Genomic DNA, 22,416 nt, shown 5'->3' with positions numbered 1-22,416 from the left:
TGCTTCTCTGATGTTGTGTAAAGTCACTTCTCTGATGTGAATAAGGGCTTTACCTCTGTAGCAGTCTAGTGCGGTCTTGGGAATGCAGGATCAGAGAAGCTTGTCATTGCGAGCAACGAGAAGTGCCCAGGGAAGGAGAATGGGGGGTTGGAAGCTATAATGCAGTGACAGTTTGCTGGAAAGGGGTGAAATTGGGGGGGGGGCTGCTCTCATAGGGAGCCTTCAGATACTGCACTGGAGAATTGGGGACTTTGGCATCCTGAGGCAAAAGTGCGCACATTGGGGAAATGGGGAGGGATTAACTCCATGACAGTTTGCTGGAATGGGGTGAAATTGGGGTGGGGTACTCTCTTAGAGAGCCTTCAGATGCGGCACTGGAGAATCGGGGATTTTGGCTTCTTGAGGCAACAGTGCACAGATTGAAGAAAAGCGGGGAGGAATAATTCTGCAACAGTTTGCTGGAATGGGGTGAAATTGGGGTGGGGTGCTTTCTTAGGAAGCCTTCAGATGCTGCACTGGAGAATTGGGGATTTTGGCTTCTTCAGGTAAAAGTGCACACATTGGGGAAAAGGGGCGGAGCTCTAACTCTGTGACAGTTTGCAAGAATGGAATTGTGAATTAGTTACTCTCCATTCATAATAATGTCATAGTAGGGGGAGCCTTCAGAATTGTGAATTAGTTACTCTCCACTCATAATAATGTAGTAGCAGGGGGAAGCCTGGACATGGGCCAGCAAACAAGCCTCTCTCATTGGCTGAACAATCCCTGCCAGGTTAATAACATGTAGTTCTACTCCCTCCACACCACCCAGAAGTATGGACCTTTCAAGTGCTGTGTGACCCGTGAAAACCAGATTTTAAAGGTATGGTACACTTGGCTTTTCTTGCTGCGTGTGCCCTGATGGACTAAAGCTGATTCCATGAAAATCTGGCTAATATTCCAATGCGCTTCTCATTCCATTGTTGTGAAGATCTCCCCAGTGTTGATTTGCTTGGGAAAGGGGGCAGGAGAAACAACAAGATGACACAGAGACCTGAGTGGGTTAAACTGGCCAGAACATTTTAATGGTTACAGCTTAAATGGATTTGGGCAGGGCATGGGGGGATGGAGACTGCCAGGGGGAGAAATGACTGGATCCCACTGGTTTGTATCCAGTTTAGATCCAGAGATCCTGGTGGTTCTCCATTTTCCACCAGGTTTCCATTCTGCCCACTCTATCTATGTTCTCCTTTAAAACCAAACACTCCAACTCCTATGGAACACACTCCAAACACATATCACAAGCTGAATATGAGCCAACAATGTGATGTGGCTGCAAAAAAGGCAAATGCTATTTTGGGCTGCATTCATAGAAGCATTGCTTCCAAATCCCGGGAAGTACTAGTTCCCCTCTACTCAGCCCTGGTTAGGCCTCATCTGGAGTACTGTGTCCAGTTCTGGGCACCACACTTTAAGAAGGATGCAGACGAACTGGAGAGGTCTCAGAGGAGGGCAACAAAGATGATCAGGGGACTGGAAAGAAAGCCCTCTGAAGAGAGACTGAAAGAACTGGGCATGTTTAGCCTTGAGAAGAGAAGACTGAGGGGAGATAGGATAGCACTCTTCAAGTACTTGAAAGGTTGTCACAGAGAAGAAGGCCAGGATCTCTTCTTGATCATCCCAGAGTGCAGGACACGGAATCATGGGCTCAAGTGACAGGAAGCCAGATTCCGTCTGAACATAAGGAAAAACTTCCTGACTGTAAGAGCAATACGACAATGGAACCAATTACCTGGGGAGGTGGTGCGCTCTCGCACACTGGAGGCCTTCAAGACGAGGCTGGACAGCCATTTGTCAGGGATGCTCTGACTTGGATTCCTGCATTGAGCAGGGGGTTGGACTCGATGGCCTTGTAGGCCCCTTCCAACCCTACTATTCTATGAATCTATGAATCTATGTCTTGGCTTGGAGGCTTTTAGCATGTGCATAGAAACACTCATAGATAATGTCCCTCTCAAACAACTATGATAATGAGTTTTAAAAGTTTTATTAATTATATATTTACATGTAGTTTAATTGAATATAGGGTTGTGTATTGCAGAGTCTTTCAGATTGTTGTTGTTCAGTCGTTAAGTCGTGTCCGACTCTTCATGACCCCATTGACCATAGCATGTCAGGCCTTCCTGTCCTCCGCTCTCTCCCAGAGTGTGCTCAAGTTCATATTGTTCTTTACAGCATCGGATTTTCTTTTCACCACCAGACACATCCACAGCTGAGTGTCCTTTCGGCTTTGGCCCAGCCACTTCACTCTTTCTGGCACTACTTGGAAATACCCTCTTCTCTTCCCCAGTAGTATATTGGACACCTTCCAACCTGAGGGCTCATCTTCCGGCGTCATATCTCTTAGCCTTGTGATACGTTCCATGGGGTTTTCTTGGCAAGAATACTGGAGTGGGTTGCCATTTCCTTCTCCAGTGGACCACATTTTGTCAGAACTCTCTGCCATGACCTGTCCATCTTGGGTGACCCTGCACGGCATAGCTTATGGCTTCACTGAGTACGAAAGCCCCTTCGCCACAACAAGGCAGTGATCCATGAAGGGGTCTTTCAGATACAGTTTATTAATTTGGGTGCTGTCTTTTTAGAGCATGTAATTTATTAATTCTATAGTTTTTAGAGTGTATAATTTTGTATTTCTTATAGATGCCCTTAATAAAGAGCTTTTCTTGATATACATCAAGAAGCTAATCACTGTGCCTCTTTTTCTTCTTTCTTTTCACATATGGCCGTTTCCCATGGCTTTTTTAATGGGTTTCTATGGCTTGTTTGTTTGGAGGGGAATACCAGACTTCAGGGTTCATAGTTGACATTCCACCATTTATCAGCTTTAGTTGATAGGTCAACTGTGGTGGTACCTGGACGAGGCAGCCTTTTCTTCAGTCCTCCATGATTCAGTTACCTGCAGACTTGATTATTGTAATGCATTCTATGTGGGACTGCATTTGAAGACAGTCTGGAAGGTCCAGTAGGTCCAAATTGCAGCAGCCAGACAATTATCTGGTGCTCACAGGTCAGAGCACATAATTCCATTCTTATGCCACCTCTATTTGCTTCCTGTTTGCTTCTGAGCTGAATTGAAAGTACTGGTTCTAGCCTTTCAAGCTCTAAATGGCTCAGGAACAGGTTGTCTTAGGGACTGTTTGTTCTCATATAGACCTGCTCAGGAATTAAGATCTATGTCAGAGGCTTTACGCTCAGTTCCATTTCAAGAGATTTGTTGGGTGACCATGCGAATTATAACATTATATGTTGGAAGGGACCTTACATGTTATCCAGTCCAACCTCCTGCTCAGTGCCATCTCTGCAGTGGTGTCATAGTCTAGAATGCACTCCCAATGGAAATGCGCCAGGATCCCACTTTGTATGCCTTTCACCAGAAATTGAAGAAACGTTTATGTCAAGAGTTTTAATATTTAACAACTAATTTTATTATTTCTAGTTTTGATGTGTAACAGCTTTTACTTTGCTCCACTAGGGCTGTGTTTTGCTTTGTTTGAAGTATTGGTTCTAGTTTGTTGTTGCTTTTAGAAATTGTTTGTTATATTTGCATTTTAATTTATTATATGGTTTTATGATTATTGTACACCGCTGTGGGTAATCTTAGTAGAAGAGTGGAATAAGAATTACTATTACTATTACTAGTATTATTATTATTTTATGTTTCAGCTAACCACTGTCTGCCATACCCAATGGCCTTTTAGCATCTTGCCAGTGAAGACAAAATGGGAGAACATAAACTTTCATATACTTCTCTTTGATTTGGAAAAACTGGTAGAATTGCTACACTCAGCTCAGCTCAATGGACTAAAGGCATCCAACTCATTCCACAGCTATGACACTTTAAAGAGAGCCAAAAGCACAGCTGAAAAAAGGACACTGATGTTAAAAAGAAATAGAACTTCTGGGTCACTCTCTCCATTGGATGGGCAAGTCAAAATTGCTGGTGAAGAGCAAATCTTTGGGGAGAACAACGCAGTTAGATCTTTGGAACAAAGTGGTGGCATCAAAAGACACAAAAAACCGAAGAGTTCAAAAAAGGTTAGGAGGCAGCCATCAGGAAAAATCAATATGAATGTTACCACAGACGCAGCAAAACTCCTCTTGTCATGTCTCTTGCCTTGGGGTGTGGACATGGAATTGGATGATCTTTGTGTTCAGTATTTAGATATCTTGAGACTTCTCTATCCAGTCTCATTTGGACTGCTTTCAAAAGACAATCACATCTCTCTGATGTTGCCAGGATGGAACAATGCTAATCTTGTGGTGGAACAACAGCACAAGGTGATCAACTTATTTTCTAGCGAAGTGCTGGATTTGCATAATAAGTACATTGGTGTAGCCCAAGAGCAAGCAGGGAAGATCAGTGGATGCACAAAAAGCATTGGTGCCACAGAAAGATCAACCACTCTGGTCTCCTTATTGAGCAGGATATGTTTAGTTCAAAGGATAATTAGCATGCCTTTAGAAAGGACCAGGTAAGAACTTTCTCTTTCTAACTTTTCCCTAAATAAAAGCAGACTTTGTTAGATGAAACTGTTACATGGACAGATAGACATTCCTTTGTTTTCCTGTCATTTCACATTCACGTGATAGCCTAGTGCTGTACCCTGGAGGCCTCTTAGGATCCTTTCCCAATTAGTCTTAATTAACTCTCATGTCTGTCATTGATGCACCAAGTATATTTTGTTCCATTCCAATTTCAACTTCATTAAATGGGAATAATAATTTATATTATTTCTTATCATAGTTTGTTATGTTTATGCCCTGCTGCTCATCCAAGGAGCCCAGTAGAGCTTGCATGTGGTTCTCAGGTACTAGTCTCCCACCTGGGCACTGCTTGGTAGATTAACTGTATCCTCTGCTTTCAGATTATCCTCTGGGCCATAATCATACTGAACTATGTTTTAAGGTTCTTATCCCCTGCACCCTCACACCCGGTAGATTGGCACAAAAAAGCATACCTAGCAATTATCAAGGGCAACCTCACACAGAGCACTTCACTGCAGTCTAGGCTCCAGTTTATGAAAACGTGAATGAAGATCATTAGGCTTTTAGCCTTCTCACCAGATGGAGTTGGTGAAACATGTGCCAGGCCACAGTTATAAACTCAGCTCTCCAAGCCTGGGAGCCTAAGTGATGAAGGCGGCTGAACATTGTGAGTGACAGTCAGAATGACCTTATTTAGGGCCTGCTAACCCATCATTACCTTGGTCTTGCCTAGATTCAGTTGCAAGCATGCTGTCCCAATCTAAGGATTGGGCTTTAAAAATCGAGGAAAGCAGAGCCGCATTGGGAGGGTGACAAAATGAGTACCCCCCTCCCTATTGCCGGTCTGAGCTTGTGCCACTATGACCTTCCAATTTTGGATCCAAGCTCCCACTTGACTCCAGAGCACCAGATGAAGCATCAGGGAGTTCCTTCCCCCCCGCTCCCCTTCCAATGCTAGACATGACATCATGATGCTGGATAGGGCATTAGGTGGGATTTAAAGGGGTGGGTGCCCATCAGTGCCCCGTCTGGTGCTCCAGACCTGAGCAGGAGCTTGCCTTCTACTTTAAGAGGCTGATGCTGGCAGGACCAGGTCAGCTGTACTTGTTGGGTGCATGAGTGGCCAGGGGCATGGGGGAGCATGAGGGGAGGAGGCCCAATTTGGGAGTGGTGGCCTTTGTTTATCCATCTCATGTGGTGGATGGCTTGGGCCGGCCCTGAGGGAAGACACGGAAAAAGCTGTGAGAAGGCAAGTAAATAGGTCATGATCCTTCATCCTTTCTAGTAGGAATGAACATGGCTCGCACCCACTGCCATGCCATCAACACCTCCTGGTCAAGAGCCTCAAAGGCCTCTGAAGGATCTAGTAGATTCAGTTAACAGGACAGATTTGTCCTGTTACCCTCCACGCATCGATCAGCTTCTCTCAATTAGAGCTAGGCTGTACACTTGCAAAGGTCTAGGAACTGGACATCATACAATTTTTTTGGTGAAAATTTTGAGGAACCACAATCTCCCTATGAAGGTAGATATAAATATTTACCAGCAAATGCCTTGTTGGGGGACTCTGAATTTTCCACTGGCATTTTAGAAACAGGATCTTGGACACCAATATTTTGCATAAGTTATTAAACAGATGAAGTGAAATCAACATAAATGATGGGTCATGTGTTGCAAATTAAAGAAACCTGCACACCCCTTCAAGCTGTAGGACTCAGCTTCCCAAGCTCCAGCAAGAAGCTTTGCTACCTTTGAAGGAAACAGTTCACATGGATTCCCCTAACACCACACACCAGTAGAGAACTCCATGCATCACCTGCCCTTCTCAAGCCCTTCATCAGCTGCACATTCATGGAGCAGTACATGCAGAAAGGATCTAGCTGTTTTAGCGGATCGCAAGCTGAATATAATAAGCCAACAGTACAGTGCAGTGGTACATTAGTAGAAAAGCTAATGCTGGGAATTGAGCTGGGATAATTATGCAAGGCAGTGGTATGTTTCTCTTTGGACTGGAGAAGGTGAAGTGAATTATTCTTGGGGAAATTAAAAGTCTCAGTTCCCCATTCTGACTTCAGTGCCACAATCCAGCTTGCTTTTATCAGATTACTCCTTTGTGGAATCAGCCTTTTAATGGAAATGATGTTCTGTGGAAAGACTTCTAAGGAAGATGTCGATTCGCCACAAGTGTTCTAGACTGGTATCACTGAGGACATTAAGGCAAACATCATATCCATTTATTTCTTCTTTGATGAAATATCTTGCAGTGCTCCATTTTAAAATAATAAACAGCCCTGAGCATCTTGGCCGCCTTCTCCCAAATCAGTCTCTATGTTCACCCACCTCCCAGGCAAGCACAGGGACTGAGCACCACTGCTGCCAGAAGCCAAGACAGATCCCCTTCAATATTTGCCTTCCCCACTCAGTTTATTGTGCCATGTTTTGGGGGTTGTGGTTGCCAAAGAGCCAAATGGATTACTGGAGGCATAATTTTAAATATTCTGGGATAGGGAATTTCCTTCATTGCATCCTTGCTGCTTGGAGAAAGTGATCCCATTACCTTCTCCAGCCATCTAGGACAACTGGCTCTAGTCTTGGCTGCTGGGAGGTGTTATCAGACAGCCAAACTTCACCTTTTTTGCTTATCTGAGACATAGCTGTTCACTGAAGAGGATCCTCCTCTTCCTCCAGTTATCTGGACACAGTCCAATAATGACTAGTGATTTCATTGCCAGCATGCACTGATCTCATTGACAAATAGTGACAGTAATTTTCTAGTCCACAGAAACTGGAATCTACACGCAACAAATGGAGACCCACACCATCTCTTGGGGCCACCAGCACTTCCAGTGAGTCTGCTGAATGTGAGTATCAGCGGACAGTGAAGATGGCATCTGTATTTGTTTTCTTGGTGTGATAGAAGAGGAAACATATTTCATAGAATCATAGAATAGAGTTGGAAAGGGCCTATAAGACTATCAAGTCCACAATAGTAGGGTTGGAAAGGGCCTGTAAGACCACAGTTCCAAGATCCTTCTCACTTGTGGTATTGTTGAGCCAAGGATCCCTCATCTTGTAACTGTGCATTTGGTTTTAGGTGCAGAACTTGGCATTTATCCCTATTAAATTTAATTCTGTTGTTTTCTGCCCAGCGCTCCAACCTATCAAGATCAGTTTGAATTTTGTTTCTGTCTTCCAGGGTATTAGCTATCCCGCCCAATTTTGTGTCCTCTGCAAATTTGATAAGCATTCCCTGCACCTCCTCCTCCAAGTCATTAATAAAAATGTTGAAGAACACTGGATCTCATGTACATGAAATCTGCCATATCCACAAACAGATCTGCCCCTTGCACTTTTTTAGGACAGACCAAGTCTGTTCAGACTCCCTGAGTACGAAAGTGATGTGCCAGGGCCTTACTAGAGTATGTCCCAGCTGCTTCTCCCTTACTAAGGACCCATCGGGCTAGTCTATGAAGCAGTCTGGAAAATAGCAGGGGTGGTGGTGGTGAGCAATCAAGTGTTTTCTTTTTTGCTTCAGCCACAGGCAAGCACTTGTCAGTGCAAAATTGCTGCTCTTGAAGCCTCCCCCCCCACACACACACACCACCACCACTCTGTTGCATTCCCTGTCCCAAAGAGTGTTGGTTGAGAAAGGGGCTAAGGACTTGCTGATAGTCTGCAGTGGAAGAGGAGACTTCCTTACATCCTGAAGCCCCACAATTGCTAGCAATCACAGGCATTGTCCACCATCAGACTAGACAAATTCTTACCCTAGTCAACTCCAGGATTTGCAATTTCTGTACTTCCTTGATTTCCACTGGAACTTCTATCATCTTCTGTTGTTAATGTGATTATGTTCATGTAATACAGCCTGTTGTTTATAAAGAGAACAATATTGAGACAGTCAAACATACAGGCTTTGTGACACTAAACTGGCCCACTTTACTTTTTGCAATGTTTTGTAGATGGGCAACAAGGTAGAAGAAATGTTGCTATATTCCTCAACCGCATTTTCTCTCACCCCAGCAACAGTATGACATCAACCCCAGAAGTAGGTCTTGGCTCTGCATTTCCACAGCTCCCTGGTTTTTTTAGGAAAGTGTCTTGCAGCATCTAATATATTTTTTGTGGCATAAACTAGAGTCTATTTTTTCAGTTGTATTTGATTTTTCAGTATAGTGGTAGAATTTGCCTCAGACTCAGAGTAGAATGAAATGATCTCAATTCCTGAGGCAGGCAAGAGTTTGGCAAACCTTCCCTGGAAAACATCAATATTTATTTGTTTGTACAACTAGCCGAAGAAATTTCAGGAGCAAAGCCAGACAGACAGCTGCCACATTCATCAAGAAAATGCAAAATACCTACATCACATCCTAAATGGAGAATGCTTGGGTGGATTCAGATTAAAAAATCCCCCTCCCACAAAGGATGTTGCATTTGAAGTCAATCAAGTAGATGTCAGTTTTCTGAAAGGATTCAGCGAGTAGTGGATTTGCAGCCAAATAATACTGGACAAGTTCTGAAAATCATAGATGCATCATCAGTCCGTACTTCCTATTCTGACTTTCATTGAAGATTGCACACCCCTCACACATATTTCTTTTTCTTTTTCCTTAAACACAGTGTTCTGTGTCAAAAATCATGGGATTAATAAACATGTTCAACTTGTCTTGATGATGGGAGCATAGGAAGTGCCTTATACCACAAGAGTCATTGTCTATTTAGCCCAGTATTATCTACACCGACAGGCTGGCAGCAGCCCCCGCCCCCGAAGAGGGCTTTCCCAACACCTGAGTCTATCTGACTCTTTCCACTGGAGATGTTGTTGTTGTTTATTTGGTCAGTCGCTTCCGACTCTTCGTGACTTCATGGACCAGCCCACGCCAGAGCTTCCTGTCGGCCGTCGCCACCCCCAGCTCCCCCAAGGTCGAGTCCGTCACCTCCAGAATATCATCCATCCATCTTGCCCTTGGTCGGCCCCTCTTCCTTTTGCCCTTCACTTTCCCTAGCATCAGCATCTTCTCCAGGATCTCCTGTCTTCTCATTATGTGGCCACAGTACTTTAGTTTTGCCTTTAATATAATTCCTTCAGGGGAGCAGTCTGGCTTGATTTCCTGGAGTATGGACTGGTTTGATCTTCTTGCAGTCCAAGGCACTCTCAGAATTTTCCTCCAGCACCACAGTTCAAAAGCATCTATCCTCCTTCGCTCAGCCTTCATTATGGTCCAGCTCTTGCAGCCATAGGTTACTACGGGGAATACCATTGCTTTAACTTTGTGGACCTTTGTTGTCAGTGTGATGTCTCTGCTCTTCACTATTTTATCAAGATTTGTCATTGCTGTCCTCCCAAGAAGTAAACGTCTTCTGATTTCCTGGCTGCAGTCAGTGTCTGCTGTAATCTTTGCGCCTAGAAAGACAAAGTCTGTCACTGCCTCCACGTTTTCTCCCTCTCTTTGCCAGTTATCAATCAAGCTGGTTGCCATAATCTTGGTTTTTTTGAGGTTTAACTGCAACCCAGCTTTTGCACTTTCTTCTTTCACCTTCATCATGAGGTTCCTCAGCTCCTCCTCGCTTTCAGCCATCAAAGTGGTATCATCTGCATATCTGAGATTGTTAATGTTTCTTCCAGAGATTTTAACTCCAGCCTTGGCTTCATCAAGCCCAGCACGTCACATGATGTGTTCTGCATACAGGTTGAATAGGTAGGGTGAGAGTATACAACCCTGCCGTACTCCTTTCCCAATCTTAAACCAGTCCGTTGTTCTGTGGTCTGTTCTTACCATTGCTACTTGGTCGTTATACAGAGTCCTCAGGAGGCAGACAAGATGACTTGGTATCCCCATACCACCAAGAACTTGACACAATTTGTTATGATCCACACAGTCAAAGGCTTTAGAATAGTCAATAAAACAGAAATAGATGTTTTTCTGAAACTCCCTGGCTTTCTCCATTATCCAGCGGATATTGGCAATTTGGTCTCTAGTTCCTCTGCCTTTTCTAAACCCAGCTTGTACATCTGGCAATTCTCGTTCCATGAATTGCTGGAGTCTACCTTGCAAGATCTTGAGCATTACCTTACTGGCATGTGAAATAAGTGCCACTGTTCGATAGTTTGAACATTCTTTGGTGCTTCCCTTTTTTGGTACGGGGATATAAGTTGATGTTTTCCAATCTGGTGGCCATTCTTGTGTTTTCCAAATTTGCTGGCGTATGGCATTCATCACCTTGACAGCATCATCTTGCAAGATTTTAAACAGTTCAGCTGGGATACCGTCATCTCCTGCTGCCTTGTTATTAGCAATGCTTCTTAAGGCCCATTCAACCTCACTCTTCAGGATGTCTGGCTCTAGCTCACTGACCACACCATCAAATCTATCCCCGATATTATTATCCTTTCTATACAGATCTTCCATATATTCTTGCCACCTTTTCTTGGTCTCTTCTGCTTCTGTTAGGTCCTTGCCATCTTTGTTTTTGATCATACCCATTTGTGCCTGGAATTTACCTCCGATGTTTCTAATTTTCTGGAAGAGGTCTCTTGTCCTTCCTATTCTATTATCTTCTTCCGCTTCCGCGCATTGCTTTTTAAAAAATAATTCCTTATCTCTTCTGGCTAACCTCTGGAATTTTGCATTTAATTGGGCTTATCTCCCCCTGTCACTGTTGCCTTTTGCTTTCCTTCTTTCTTGGGCTGCTTCCAGTGTCTCAGCAGACAGCCATCTTGCTTTCTTGGTTTTCTTTTTCTTTGGGACGTTTTTTGTTGCCGCCTCCTGAACAATGTTGCGAGCTTCTGTCCATAGTTCTTCCGGGACCCTTTCTACTAAATCTAGTCCCTTAAATCTATTCTTCACCTCCACTGCATATTCATTAGGAATATTAGTGAGCTCATATCTAACTGATCTGCGGGTCTTCCCTATTCTCTTTAGTCTGATTCTAAATTGTGCAAAAAGAAGTTCGTGATCTGAACTACAATCAGCTCCAGGTCTTGTTTTTACCGACTGCATAGATGTCCACCACCTTTGGCTACAAAGGATGTAGTCAATCTGATTTCGATGTCGACCGTCTGGTGAAGTCCATGTATAAAGTCGTCTCTTAGGTTGTTGGAAGAGAGTGTTTGTTATGCACAGTGAGTTGTCTTGGCAAAATTCTATCAGCCTGTGTCCTGCTTCATTTTGTTCCCCCCAACCATGCTTGCCTGTAATTCCAGGTGTCGTTTGACTACCCACCTTAGCATTCCAGTCTCCTGTAATGAGAATAACATGTTTGTTTGGCGTACTATCCAGTAGGTGCTGCAGATCCTCATAGAACTGATCTATTTCTGCTTCTTCAGCATCTGTGGTTGGGGCATATATTTGGATCACTGTGATGTTAAATGGCTTACCCTGAATTCGAATTGAGATCATTCTGTCGTTTTTTGGATTGTATCCAAGCACTGCTTTAGCCACTTTATTAATTATGAAGGCTACTCCATTTCTTCTGTGGTCCTCTTGTCCACAGTAGTAGATCTGGTGGTCATTTGATGTGAAGAGGCCCATTCCAGTCCATTTCAGTTCACTGACACCCAAAATGTCTATATTTAATCTTGACATCTCCCCAGTAACCACATCCAATTTGCCCTGGCTCATAGATCTTACATTCCAGGTTCCTATGGTGTGTTGATCTTTAGAACTTCGGATTCGTCGTTCACCACCAGCACCGTCCTTTCGGCTTTGAGCTAGCTGCGTCATCACATCTGGGGCTAGTTGAACTCTGTTCCTCCCCAGTAGCATTTTGACCATCTTCCGACCTGGGAGTCCCATCTTCCGATGGTATACCGACATATCTCTGGTTGTACTGATTCATTTAGTTTTCATGGCAAGAATACTGGGGTGGGTTGCCATTTCCTTCCCCAGGGATCATAGAATCATAGAATAGTAGGGTTGGAAGGGGCCTACAAGGCCATCGAGTCCAACCCCCTGCTCAGTGCAGGAATCCAAGTCAGAGCATCCCTGACAAATGGCTGTCCAGCCTTGTCTTGAATGCCTCCAGTGTGGGAGAGCCCACCACCTCCCTAGGGAATTGGTTCCATTGTCATATTGCTCTAACAGTCAGGAAGTTTTTCCTGATGTTCAGCCGGAATCTGGCTTCCTGGAACTTGAGCCCATGATTCCGTGTCCTGCACTCTGGGATGATCAAGAAGAGATCCTGGCCTTCCTCTCTGTGACAACCTTTCAAGGACTTGAAAAGCACTAAGCTATCTCCCCTCAATCTTCTCTTCTCAAGGCTAAGCATGCCCAGTTCTTTCATTCTCTCCTCATAGGGCTTTGTTTCCAGTCCCCTGATCATCTTTCCAGTCCCCTGATCGTATTTAGTCTGACCTCTCTGCCATGACCTTCCCATCTTGGGTGTCCCTTCATGGTTTAGCTCATGACGTCATTGAGGTGCTCAAGCTCCAGCACCATGACAAGGTAACGATCTCCTTTGCTGGAGTCCACTGGAGATGCTGAGAGTTAAACCTGGGACCTTCTGCAGGCAAAGCCTGGGCTGTACCAGTGGACCACTGAGCTGTGCATGCCTCCTTTTCCTGCCATCTTCTCCTTTCTACATTCTCCATTAGCAGTTCCAGCATGTCCCTTACTGCTCTTCTTTCCATGTAGCTTTATATAATGTGCATGATTTATATTTGATTTAACTATATCCTGAATTATTAATTAGTAAGAAAAATAGCTACCCATAGGGCTGGTTGAATCTGTCAGTTTTGCTTTCTCCCACATTCAAAGTTTTTGAATCTCAAGTTCTTCCATTTGGAATATGAAGAAATTTGTGAACTTCGGTAAATTCTTATAGAAAATGAGCTAAAATGAAATTCACACAAATTCCTAGTAAAGAATTTTTTAAAAAGCTATTTTGGTATTTGAAAGCAGGGAGAAATTGATATTCAGTGTTACATACATAAGTGTAACTTGAATAAGAATAATTCATTGGGGGCCATAATTAATGTTATATTATACTATGGCATGGATCTTCTTCAGGGAAGGGAACTTGTAAATCCAAAACAGGAACTCTGGATCTTCTTCAATGTGTGTTTTGTCAAATGGATAAAGTGTGATGTATATTGCAAGCAGAAAGTTCAAACAGTCAACTATGTCAGGATTGTTAAATTGTGCATGAGTTCCCTATGTAGCTGTAAATCCCTAACGTGTCAAGGGCTCCTTGTCACTCCTTTTCTCCTCTCGCCATCATTTCTGTTGCAGCCACTGGGAGAAGTGATTCTGTTTTAGGGGATTATTCTGTTTGACCTAGATAATATCTGACAAATAATGTTTTGTATATTTTTCAGACACATATGGGTTTCTTGTTCGTGAATCAGATAACAGTTCACTTGTCAAACTTATTTCGTGTTGGAGAGACCAATCTATAGAGGTAGGAAATTTATATTATTCAGAGCGCTTAATAGGCAATAGTAATTTAGAACAATGTTACAGTGGTTTGGGTATCCTTGGAGCAGCAAAGCAGGAAGGGTTCTCCAGTGGTTGGCACCCCATTGCCCACCTGGATTGCGCTGTCGTGGCCATGCTGTTCTGTCATTCCCACATGCACGCAGACAGTCAGTGGCATTGGATGGAATTTGGCAACCTGCCTCTTGACAGCCTGAAAATTTGGTGTGCAGCCTAAGTTCCTTTATCACTGACAAACGAGCCCCCACTAGACATCTGCAGGAGATGCTGCATACAGTTCCCAAATCCTCCCAGATTGACCTCTGTTGGCTGAGGCTGGAGGCACCCAGCATCAGCACAATGTGACCTGCAGGGGCAGTTTGGCCTGCAGTGTCTGAGCAGCCTCTGAAGACCTGGGGTAATAGGAAGGGCCACAGCCTTTGGGTCTCTGCCTTGGCTCAGGGCCAGCTCACCAGCACAGGCACAGCCCACCCTGCTGCCTCTCAGAGCTGAAAGAGGCAAGCTGCTGCTGGGCTGTGGCATTCCAGAAGGCCCGCAGGTTAGGGCCCACTGAGCATGATCCCTACACATGTAAGACTAGCATGCCAGAAAATAGGTAGCAACTGTCATGCAAGTTTTATATAGAGGGAGATTATTTGTTGTGGGGGGAGCATGCAAACAGCTCATGGTAAAAATTCCCTGCAGGTAGGAAGTCAATACATCAGGAAGAAAGCATTAGCCTAGCCCTCTGCCTGATGTACTAGTTTTCTATGTGCATGGTGTTTTTTGACCGTTCAAAGTATGAAGAAAGAGGACAGTGGGAACTGGCTATGCTGCATACAACAGGTGGCTGAAAAACTCTCAGCCTCCCCTGTTTGATAGGCAGGAGAGGTCCCAGTCCTCTCCCTGACCCCGTCCACTTGTGGCATGTCAACAGCCCCCCTTCTTCACTCCACACTTCTCTCCTGTCCCATCACAAAGGCTGTTACCACAGACAGTGGCAGAGTTAAGGCAGACCAGCTTCGCCAAACCTGGCCCTACCGCCCACCCCCCTTCCCCAGGCCCAGAACTGGAGATAAGGTACACCCCCCTCCTTCCTACCCAGAAGCTGTTTTGGAAAGGAGGTGGGGGGAAGCATGAAACAGCATGAGAAGCAGGATTATTTCCAACTTTTAACAACAGGCTAACTCCCTCTGCACTAATGACCTCTATCTATGACAGATGACTGCAGCTGTCCAAGCTGCTTTGCTGGCTGAAGTTCAATGGGGCTTGAGAAGCCAGCGAAAGACACTGGCCAGTGGCCTTGGGCAAGCAAATGCCAGTGGGGAGGTCCCGAAGACTGACCAGCCAGAGATGACAGAGAAGAACCACCCTGTGCTGGGTAAGGGCCATGTCTGTTGGTGTGAGTGAGGGCTATTTGGGCAGGTTAAGGAGGACAATCACTGCTCCAAACATTTCCTTTCTGAGAGCAGCCAGGCAAGCGCCCTGTGTTGGACCTGCTGCTAATCTCACAGCTTTCTCAGACTCAGGTTCCTGCTGCTGCTGCTGTCCTTGTTGATTATCTACATATTTAGAGCATGATCAAAAAAGGGTATTGCTTTGTATAAATGTTGAAAATGCTTCTCGGATTCATTCCTTATTGGATGTCCATGTCTTGTTGGAAAGATGATTGGAAACAATTGATGCATGCCATTTTATAGATAACATTAGTGAACTACAAATTATATGGAAATGAGCCAACATTTTCAGATTTATCTTTGATCAATGAGATCAGACTTATACTAAAAATGTACTGCTCCTATTTTATAACTTCATAATATGAAATGTGGACTCTTTATGCCTTGGTAATAGAAGAATTCACTCTGTGGAAATGAGTTTTACAGTAGGATCATTTCATTTTACAACAGACCTAGTTGCTGTAACTTTTAATGGTGCAGGAAAGCTTGAATCTGAATTTATGTTACGAGGTGCTATCCAATTTTCTTTAGCCCATTAGCTGAGCCTTAAAATTAAGTGACCCAAAGTTTACATCCAATCTTATTAGTGAGCCTTCTCTGTGATAGCTAATTTATAATCTCACGGTGTGCGTATGTCTGTCATGAAAATTTGTGACTAGCATGCTCGTTCCAGGAATCTAAGAAAGATTCCCTTTTTTGAAGCCATAAAGAACATGGCTGTCTATTAGCAAGATTGTTGTAATAGTGCCAGAATTGAAGCTGTGTGTAGGATTGTTTTGTTTACACTGGATCCCCTATACCCCACTGCCTTCAATCAGTTTCACCTTAATTCTACACCAATGCATTTGGGAAGAATCTATGAAAACATGTTATTTTACTGTGGCCTTCTCTTGATATGACTGCTGTAGTTACTGCTACTGTCATTGTTGTTGTTGCTGGTTTTCTTGTTGGTTTTTCTGGGTTTTTGTTTTTGTTTTTTGCTATTTTACCATGTTTATGTTTTATCATTTTTAATATTTTAACTGTTTTTATGTATTTTATTTCTGTAAGCCATCTTGGGAGGACTTCTGCCCTGAAAGGCGGCTGACAAATTTTAAATAAATAAAATAAAATAAAATAAATATGAATTTTGCATTCAACTCAGACTGCATTTTGGAACAACTTCCATTGCTTTGAATGAGACTTACTCCCAAGTAAGCACATATGGGATTACAGCCTGAGGGTGTTTAGGCTGCAGCTGTTATCTCCTCGAGGGTTGGTGAGGAAGGGGTGTCAGCAGTGTTTATACGTCAGAGATGCAGCTGCAGTCTGGACTTGGGTGGGACGTTTGTCATATCAGGTTCCATGATGTTCATGCTGCATCAGTGTGAGACCCTTGAGCATTTGTGGAGGATCCTGTTATGTCACAGTTCCCCATGATCACCCTGCTTTGGCTAGAGCATTGTTTGTTTCAAAGATGTAGGAATTCATTTATTTGTTTGTTTGCTATATATTTATATCCTGCATTTCCTCCAAGGAGCCCAAGGCAGCATGCATGATCCTCCTCCTCCTCTCTCTTTTAGTTTCTCAACAACCCTGTGAGGTAGGTGAGGTTGAGAGTCAGTGACTGGCCCGAAGTCACTTGGTGAGTTTCATGGCCAAGTGGGGACTAGAACTTGTGTCTCCTGAGTCCCAGTCCAACACTCTTAACAATTACACCGCAATGGCTGTCAGGGAAGGTATAGTACTGGTCTCATCACTAAAAAGACTTCATGTAGAGTACACCGGGAATTCTAGGAGGTACAGTTCCAGAAGGCAGCTTGAAAAGAAAGGTACCAATAGTTGGATCTCAGGAAGAAGCAGGGAATTTAGTTCACAATATCAACCAGGCAGATTTATGTGTGAACACACTGAAAAAACATTTTGGAGGATAAGAACAATTTGGAACAGGTGGAATCTCCTCTCTCCCTCAGAGGTTTTTCAAAGTAGGCTGGAGAGGGATTGGTCTTCTTGTATCTTGTTTTAGGATGTGAGAGCTGAGCTAGATGCTCCTTCCATCCATTTGGTCTTTGCACAAGAATTTCTTGGGCCAACTTGGCATGAATCTCTTCTAAAGAGTGCTTATCAATGGGACCTTCTCAAGCTGGGGAGAGGTAACGAGTGGGGTACCGCAGGGCTCAGTCCTGGGCCCAGTGCTCTTCAACATTTTTATTAATGACTTGGAGGAGGAGGTGCAGGGAATGCTGATCAAATTTGCAGATGACACAAAATTGGGAGGGATAGCTAATACTTTGGAAGACAGAAACAAAATTCAAAGTGATCTGGATAGACTGGAGTGCTGGGCAGAAAACAACAGAATGGCATTTAATAGGGACAAATGCCAAGTTCTGCACCTAGGAAAAAGAAACCAAATGCACAGTTACAAGATGGGGGATACGTGGCTCAACCACACTACGAGCGAGAAGGATCTTGGAATTGTCGTCGATCACAAGCTGAATATGAGCCAACAATGTGATGTGGCTGCAAAAAAGGCAAATGCTATTTTGGGCTGCATTAATAGAAGCATCGCTTCCAAATCCCGGGAAGTACTAGTTCCCCTCTACTCAGCACTGGTTAGGCCTCATCTGGAGTACTGTGTCCAGTTCTGGGCACCACACTTTAAGAAGGATGCAGACAAGCTGGAGAGGGTTCAGAGGAGGGCAACAAAGATGATCAGGGGACTGGAAACAAAGCCCTGTGAAGAGAGACTGAAAGAACTGGGCATGTTTAGCCTTGAGAAGAGAAGACTGAGGGGAGATATGATAGCACTCTTCAAGTACTTGAAAGGTTGTCACAGAGAAGAAGGCCAGAATCTCTTCTTGATCACCCCAGAGTGCAGGACACGGAATAATGGGCTCAAGTTACAGGAAGCCAGATTCCGGCTGAACATCAGGAAAAACTTCCTGAGTGTCAGAGCAATACGGCAATGGAACCAATTACCTGGGGAGGTGGTGGGCTCTCCCACACTGGAGGCCTTTAAGACGAGGCTGGACAGCCATTTGTCAGGGATGCTCTGACTTGGATTCCTGCATTGAGCAGGGGGTTGGACTCGATGGCCTTGTAGGCCCCTTCCAACCCTACTATTCTATGATTCTATAAACCTTCAAGTTAATGGTATGTTAAATGAATCTTGCTGCAGTTCTCAAAAGTGAGGTATGCCAACAAGCATCTCTAAATACCATCCTCAGCCCATCTGTGCCAGCGTTCGAATTATGGGGGAAGAGGTGAGGTGTGCACATGCATGTGCATGAGCATCTCTACACTAGTCTAAAATCCCACATTTAAAACGGGGCTTTCTGCTTCCATTTTAAATGCAGGATTACAATGGACTACACGTGCTTCCTCTCCACCCTCCCCCTTCCCCCTCCTTCTCCCCCTTATCTGAGTCTTCCATATGTTTCATTGATCTAGCTCCTCTTCTTGTGGCTTTTCCTTTTTCACAGAAGGAACTCAAGCAGAACACAAGCAGGGTAATTTGATGGCTCATTATCTCCAATCTATTTAAAAATGGAATAAAGGTAATTTAGTGCAGGAGACACCTTGGAGGTTCACGACATCATCTAAAGGGCCTGCAAACATCCGTGAGTGAGCAATCTCAATAGCAGGATAAAAGCTCCATGTGAAGAAGCCCAGAGTGTGTGAGTGTGTGGTAATTAAGTCCACAAGCCCCACCCACTAACTCCCACCAATTTTGGGCAAACAGTGTGCCTCTCCCACTAGTCTTCTAAAAATGGTACCTAGGGGGGTCTGGCCCCCTCTGCCACACTAGTAAACGGAGTGCTGGTCCATGCCCCATCAATCTTCTGTTGCTGTGTGACACTAATGCCCGTGTGCCTGTTCTCAGCCCTGGCTCCAGGAAGGGTTCTAGAGGAGTTCGTGCCCTGGAGGCAGCAGAGCCGGGCCTCTGGACTGTTGGGGTCCTTCTTCTTCTTTTTAACACAGCACATCATGGTTGTGTGGAATTTCTACTGGCAGGTGATGTGGTGATTGCCACTGGCTTAGAGGGCTTTAAAGGGGGGTTGACAAATTCCTGGAGGAGGGGGAAGAGCAGTCTGTCAACCCTGAGAGCTAAATGGAACCTCCCTGTTCTTATTACACAGTTTGTAGAGGTCCATGCCAGCAGCTCTCTCTCTCTCTCTCTCTCTTGCTCTCTCTCTGTGTGTGTCTCCTGTAGAATATGCAGCCATTGTGAGACCATTAGGATCTTGCTTCAAATTTCAACCCTTTCCTGTAAAGGAATACAACTCAATTTTGTATTTTATCATCTAACCTGTGGTTTGACTTGGCTACTGTATTATCTCATATTCATTTACAACTGTACCTTGATCCAATATTATTTAGTATTAGTGGTCACGTATTGAAGGAAGTGAACTGGAAGACTCTGTAGAACTGCAGCTTATTTCATTCTTTGCTTCATATATTTTACCAGAGAACCCCTTAATGCAACAGAAATCAGATTTGTTGTGTATTTTTACACAAAATCCAATTGTACTGGCGCCATACCAGACTCATCCAAAACATTAGAAAGGATAAGATTCTGCTAGGATATTGTTCAAACCCCCTATGGAAGGTATATATTTTGAATGCCAATGCCTAGCATTTGTTGCTTTAAAAAACAGTCTTTTGTCTATTATAAAAAGTATCTCATGGATGTTTATGTCTTCACAAGAACCTTCCCAGTGGTTTGTGTGAAACGTTAACTGTCCCAATAGCTATTACAGCAGCTCTGGGCAAATGAAATGTGTTTAATTGTTGTTATGCGATGTAATGTCGATATGTTTGCATATATTATACTTCAAATCAAACCTCAGTGGAGAAGGATTGGTCTGTGTGAGCACCAAAACGCCATTTCCTCCCTGCTGTTTGTGCACTTGCATGGGCCTGGCCTGGAAAGAGGACTAAGCGCCGGAGCTGCTGAGATTAGTGTTGGGGGCTTTGGCACTGCTCCACTTCTGCTGTTGTCTTCTCCCAATGTGGGCTGGGGCTCTGTGTGTGTGTGTGTAGCTTTTTGTACTTACGGTTGCTTCGGAATGTGCTGTGTCCTGTTATTGGAACATGTTCATCTTGTACAGATGACTGTTAGTTTATTTCATTTCATTTATTATTTTTCTATACTGCCCCATAGCCAAAGCTCTCTGGGCAGTTCACAAAAATTAAAAACCATTACAATTCATTTTAATGTATACTGTTGTCATGTTGCAGCAGCCAGGAAGTTTTGGACCACTGCCTCTCAGCCACGGATGTTGTCATTCTAAAGACTTATTTACAGAGACATAACAGCAACACTTCAGAGAGCCATTTTTGTTATAAACAACCTGATCAGGCAGCATCCTTCTTCTAATTCTTCCTCCCTATTTCTTAGGTCTGGCCCAGGTTGTTGTGCTCTCCATCATCTGGATTTTAAGAACTCTTGTTTATTTATGTGTGCAACAAACATGCACAATGGGTTGGACCTGGAGACAGACACAAAGCCCAGCCCCTTGGGAAAGGAGCGAGAGCATCCCAGAGACAGAAGGATGAGATGATGCCCTTGTCCCACTGAAATGGAAAAAGAGATAATCCACCGAGACGAGGTTTGCACTGCAGCACTAGGCTTGTCTGCTCTATCTTATGTTTTTCAGAATCAAGCAGTGTAAAGCCCATTAAAAAATCTTGCTCATTGAATTATCTTAGTAAAACTGCTGGCAACACATTCCTGCCTGTTACAACTGCATATAATCACCAGAAAACACACACACACACTCTTTGTCCACAGTGTGATTGGTATCTATTTCACAGGGGAATATCATTCCAAAACTCTTCATTTAGACATCAAATTAGCCATATTAGGAACCCACTCACAAACCAGTAATTCAGTGGCTACTTTTTTTTTTTCGTACCATGTATGCAGAGTGGCTATTCCTCTCCTTTGGGTGAGTCTGACATGGCTAATGTGCTAGGCTTTCAGGCCAGACAAGATGGGTGAGCCCCTCCTGTAACCATCCCTAAGTTAGAAAGGCTGTTCACTACACACACATAACCTCTCTTTCTCTCATAGAATCATAGAATAGAAGGCCAACCCCCTGCTCAGTGCAGGAATCCAAGTCAGAGCATCCCTGACAGATGGCTGTCCAGCTTCATCTTGAATGCCTCCAGTGTGGGAGAGCCCACCACCTCCCCAGGTAATTGGTTCCATTGTCGTATTGCTCTAACAGTCAGGACGTTTTTCCTGATGTTCAGCCGGAATCTGGCTTCCTGTAACTTGAGCCCATTCTTCCGTGTCCTGCACTCTGGGATGATCAAGAAGAGATCCTGGCCTTCTTCTCTGTGACAACCTTTCAAGGACTTGAAGAGCACTATCATATCTCCCCTGAGCCTTCTCTTCTCAAGGCTAAACATGCCCAGTTCTTTCAGTCTCTCTTCACAGGGCTTTGTTTCCAGTCCCCCAATCATCATTGTTGCCCTGCTCTGAACCCTCACCAGTTTGTCTGCATCCTTCTAAAAGTGTGGTGCCAAAGCAGACTGAGCCAGAGCAGGAATTGAGCACTTCTGCCTTTTCCTTTTCCTTTACCATTTTGCCATTCTTATTTAAAAGTTGAACAGCTTTAGTCTCCCTGATGCCATCCCTGCAATTCTGTGCTGCCTGCCTGTACTCTTCCTTTGTAGCTTGGCCTTCCTTCCACTTCCTGTATGCGTCCTTTTTTGTTTTCAGGCCATCTCTAATCTTTTTGTGAAGCCACATTGGCGTCTTCTGTTGTCTTCCACCTTTTTTTTCTTGTTGGAATGGTTTGTAATTGTGGCTTGAGAATTTCCTTTTTTAAAAGCTCCCACCCATCTTGGACTCCTTTTCTCATTAGAGTCACTCACCATGGAACCTTACTGATCATTGTTCTCAGTTAATTAAAATTGCCTTTCCTAAAATCCAGGGTATGTGTTTCGCTATGCTCAGCTTTTGCTTTGTTTAGAACCAAGAGCTCAAGTACAACATGGTCACTTTCCCCCAGAGTTCCCGTAACTACTAC

At 44.0% G+C, this 22,416-nt stretch overlaps 1 protein-coding gene across 19 annotated transcripts in view; it reads left to right on the top strand.

Moving 5' to 3' along the window:
* WDR72 (WD repeat domain 72) overlaps positions 1–22,416 on the top strand; it is a 215,406-nt gene that overhangs the window by 99,721 nt on the left and 93,269 nt on the right. For 11 of the 19 annotated variants that reach the window (XR_014785267.1, XR_014785268.1, XR_014785270.1 and 8 more), the window contains 4 exons: positions 3,706–4,514; positions 7,303–7,388; positions 13,844–13,926; positions 15,162–15,321. Coding sequence is in view for 8 of the 19 variants with exons in the window: in XM_084816461.1 (XP_084672587.1) it covers positions 3,706–4,514; positions 7,303–7,388; positions 13,844–13,926; positions 15,162–15,321 (1,138 nt within the window). In the remaining 11 variants the exon portion in view is untranslated. The other 8 variants (XR_014785274.1, XR_014785275.1, XR_014785273.1 and 5 more) reach the window with 7 other exon arrangements.

The sequence above is a fragment of the Heloderma suspectum genome, chromosome 11 (genome assembly GCF_057233095.1).
Source record: "Heloderma suspectum isolate Gila_16-S chromosome 11, 16-S_ref, whole genome shotgun sequence".
Taxonomy (NCBI): domain Eukaryota; kingdom Metazoa; phylum Chordata; class Lepidosauria; order Squamata; family Helodermatidae; genus Heloderma; species Heloderma suspectum.
Note: the sequence above shows the minus strand (reverse complement) of the source record. Positions and strands in the feature narration are given on the sequence as shown.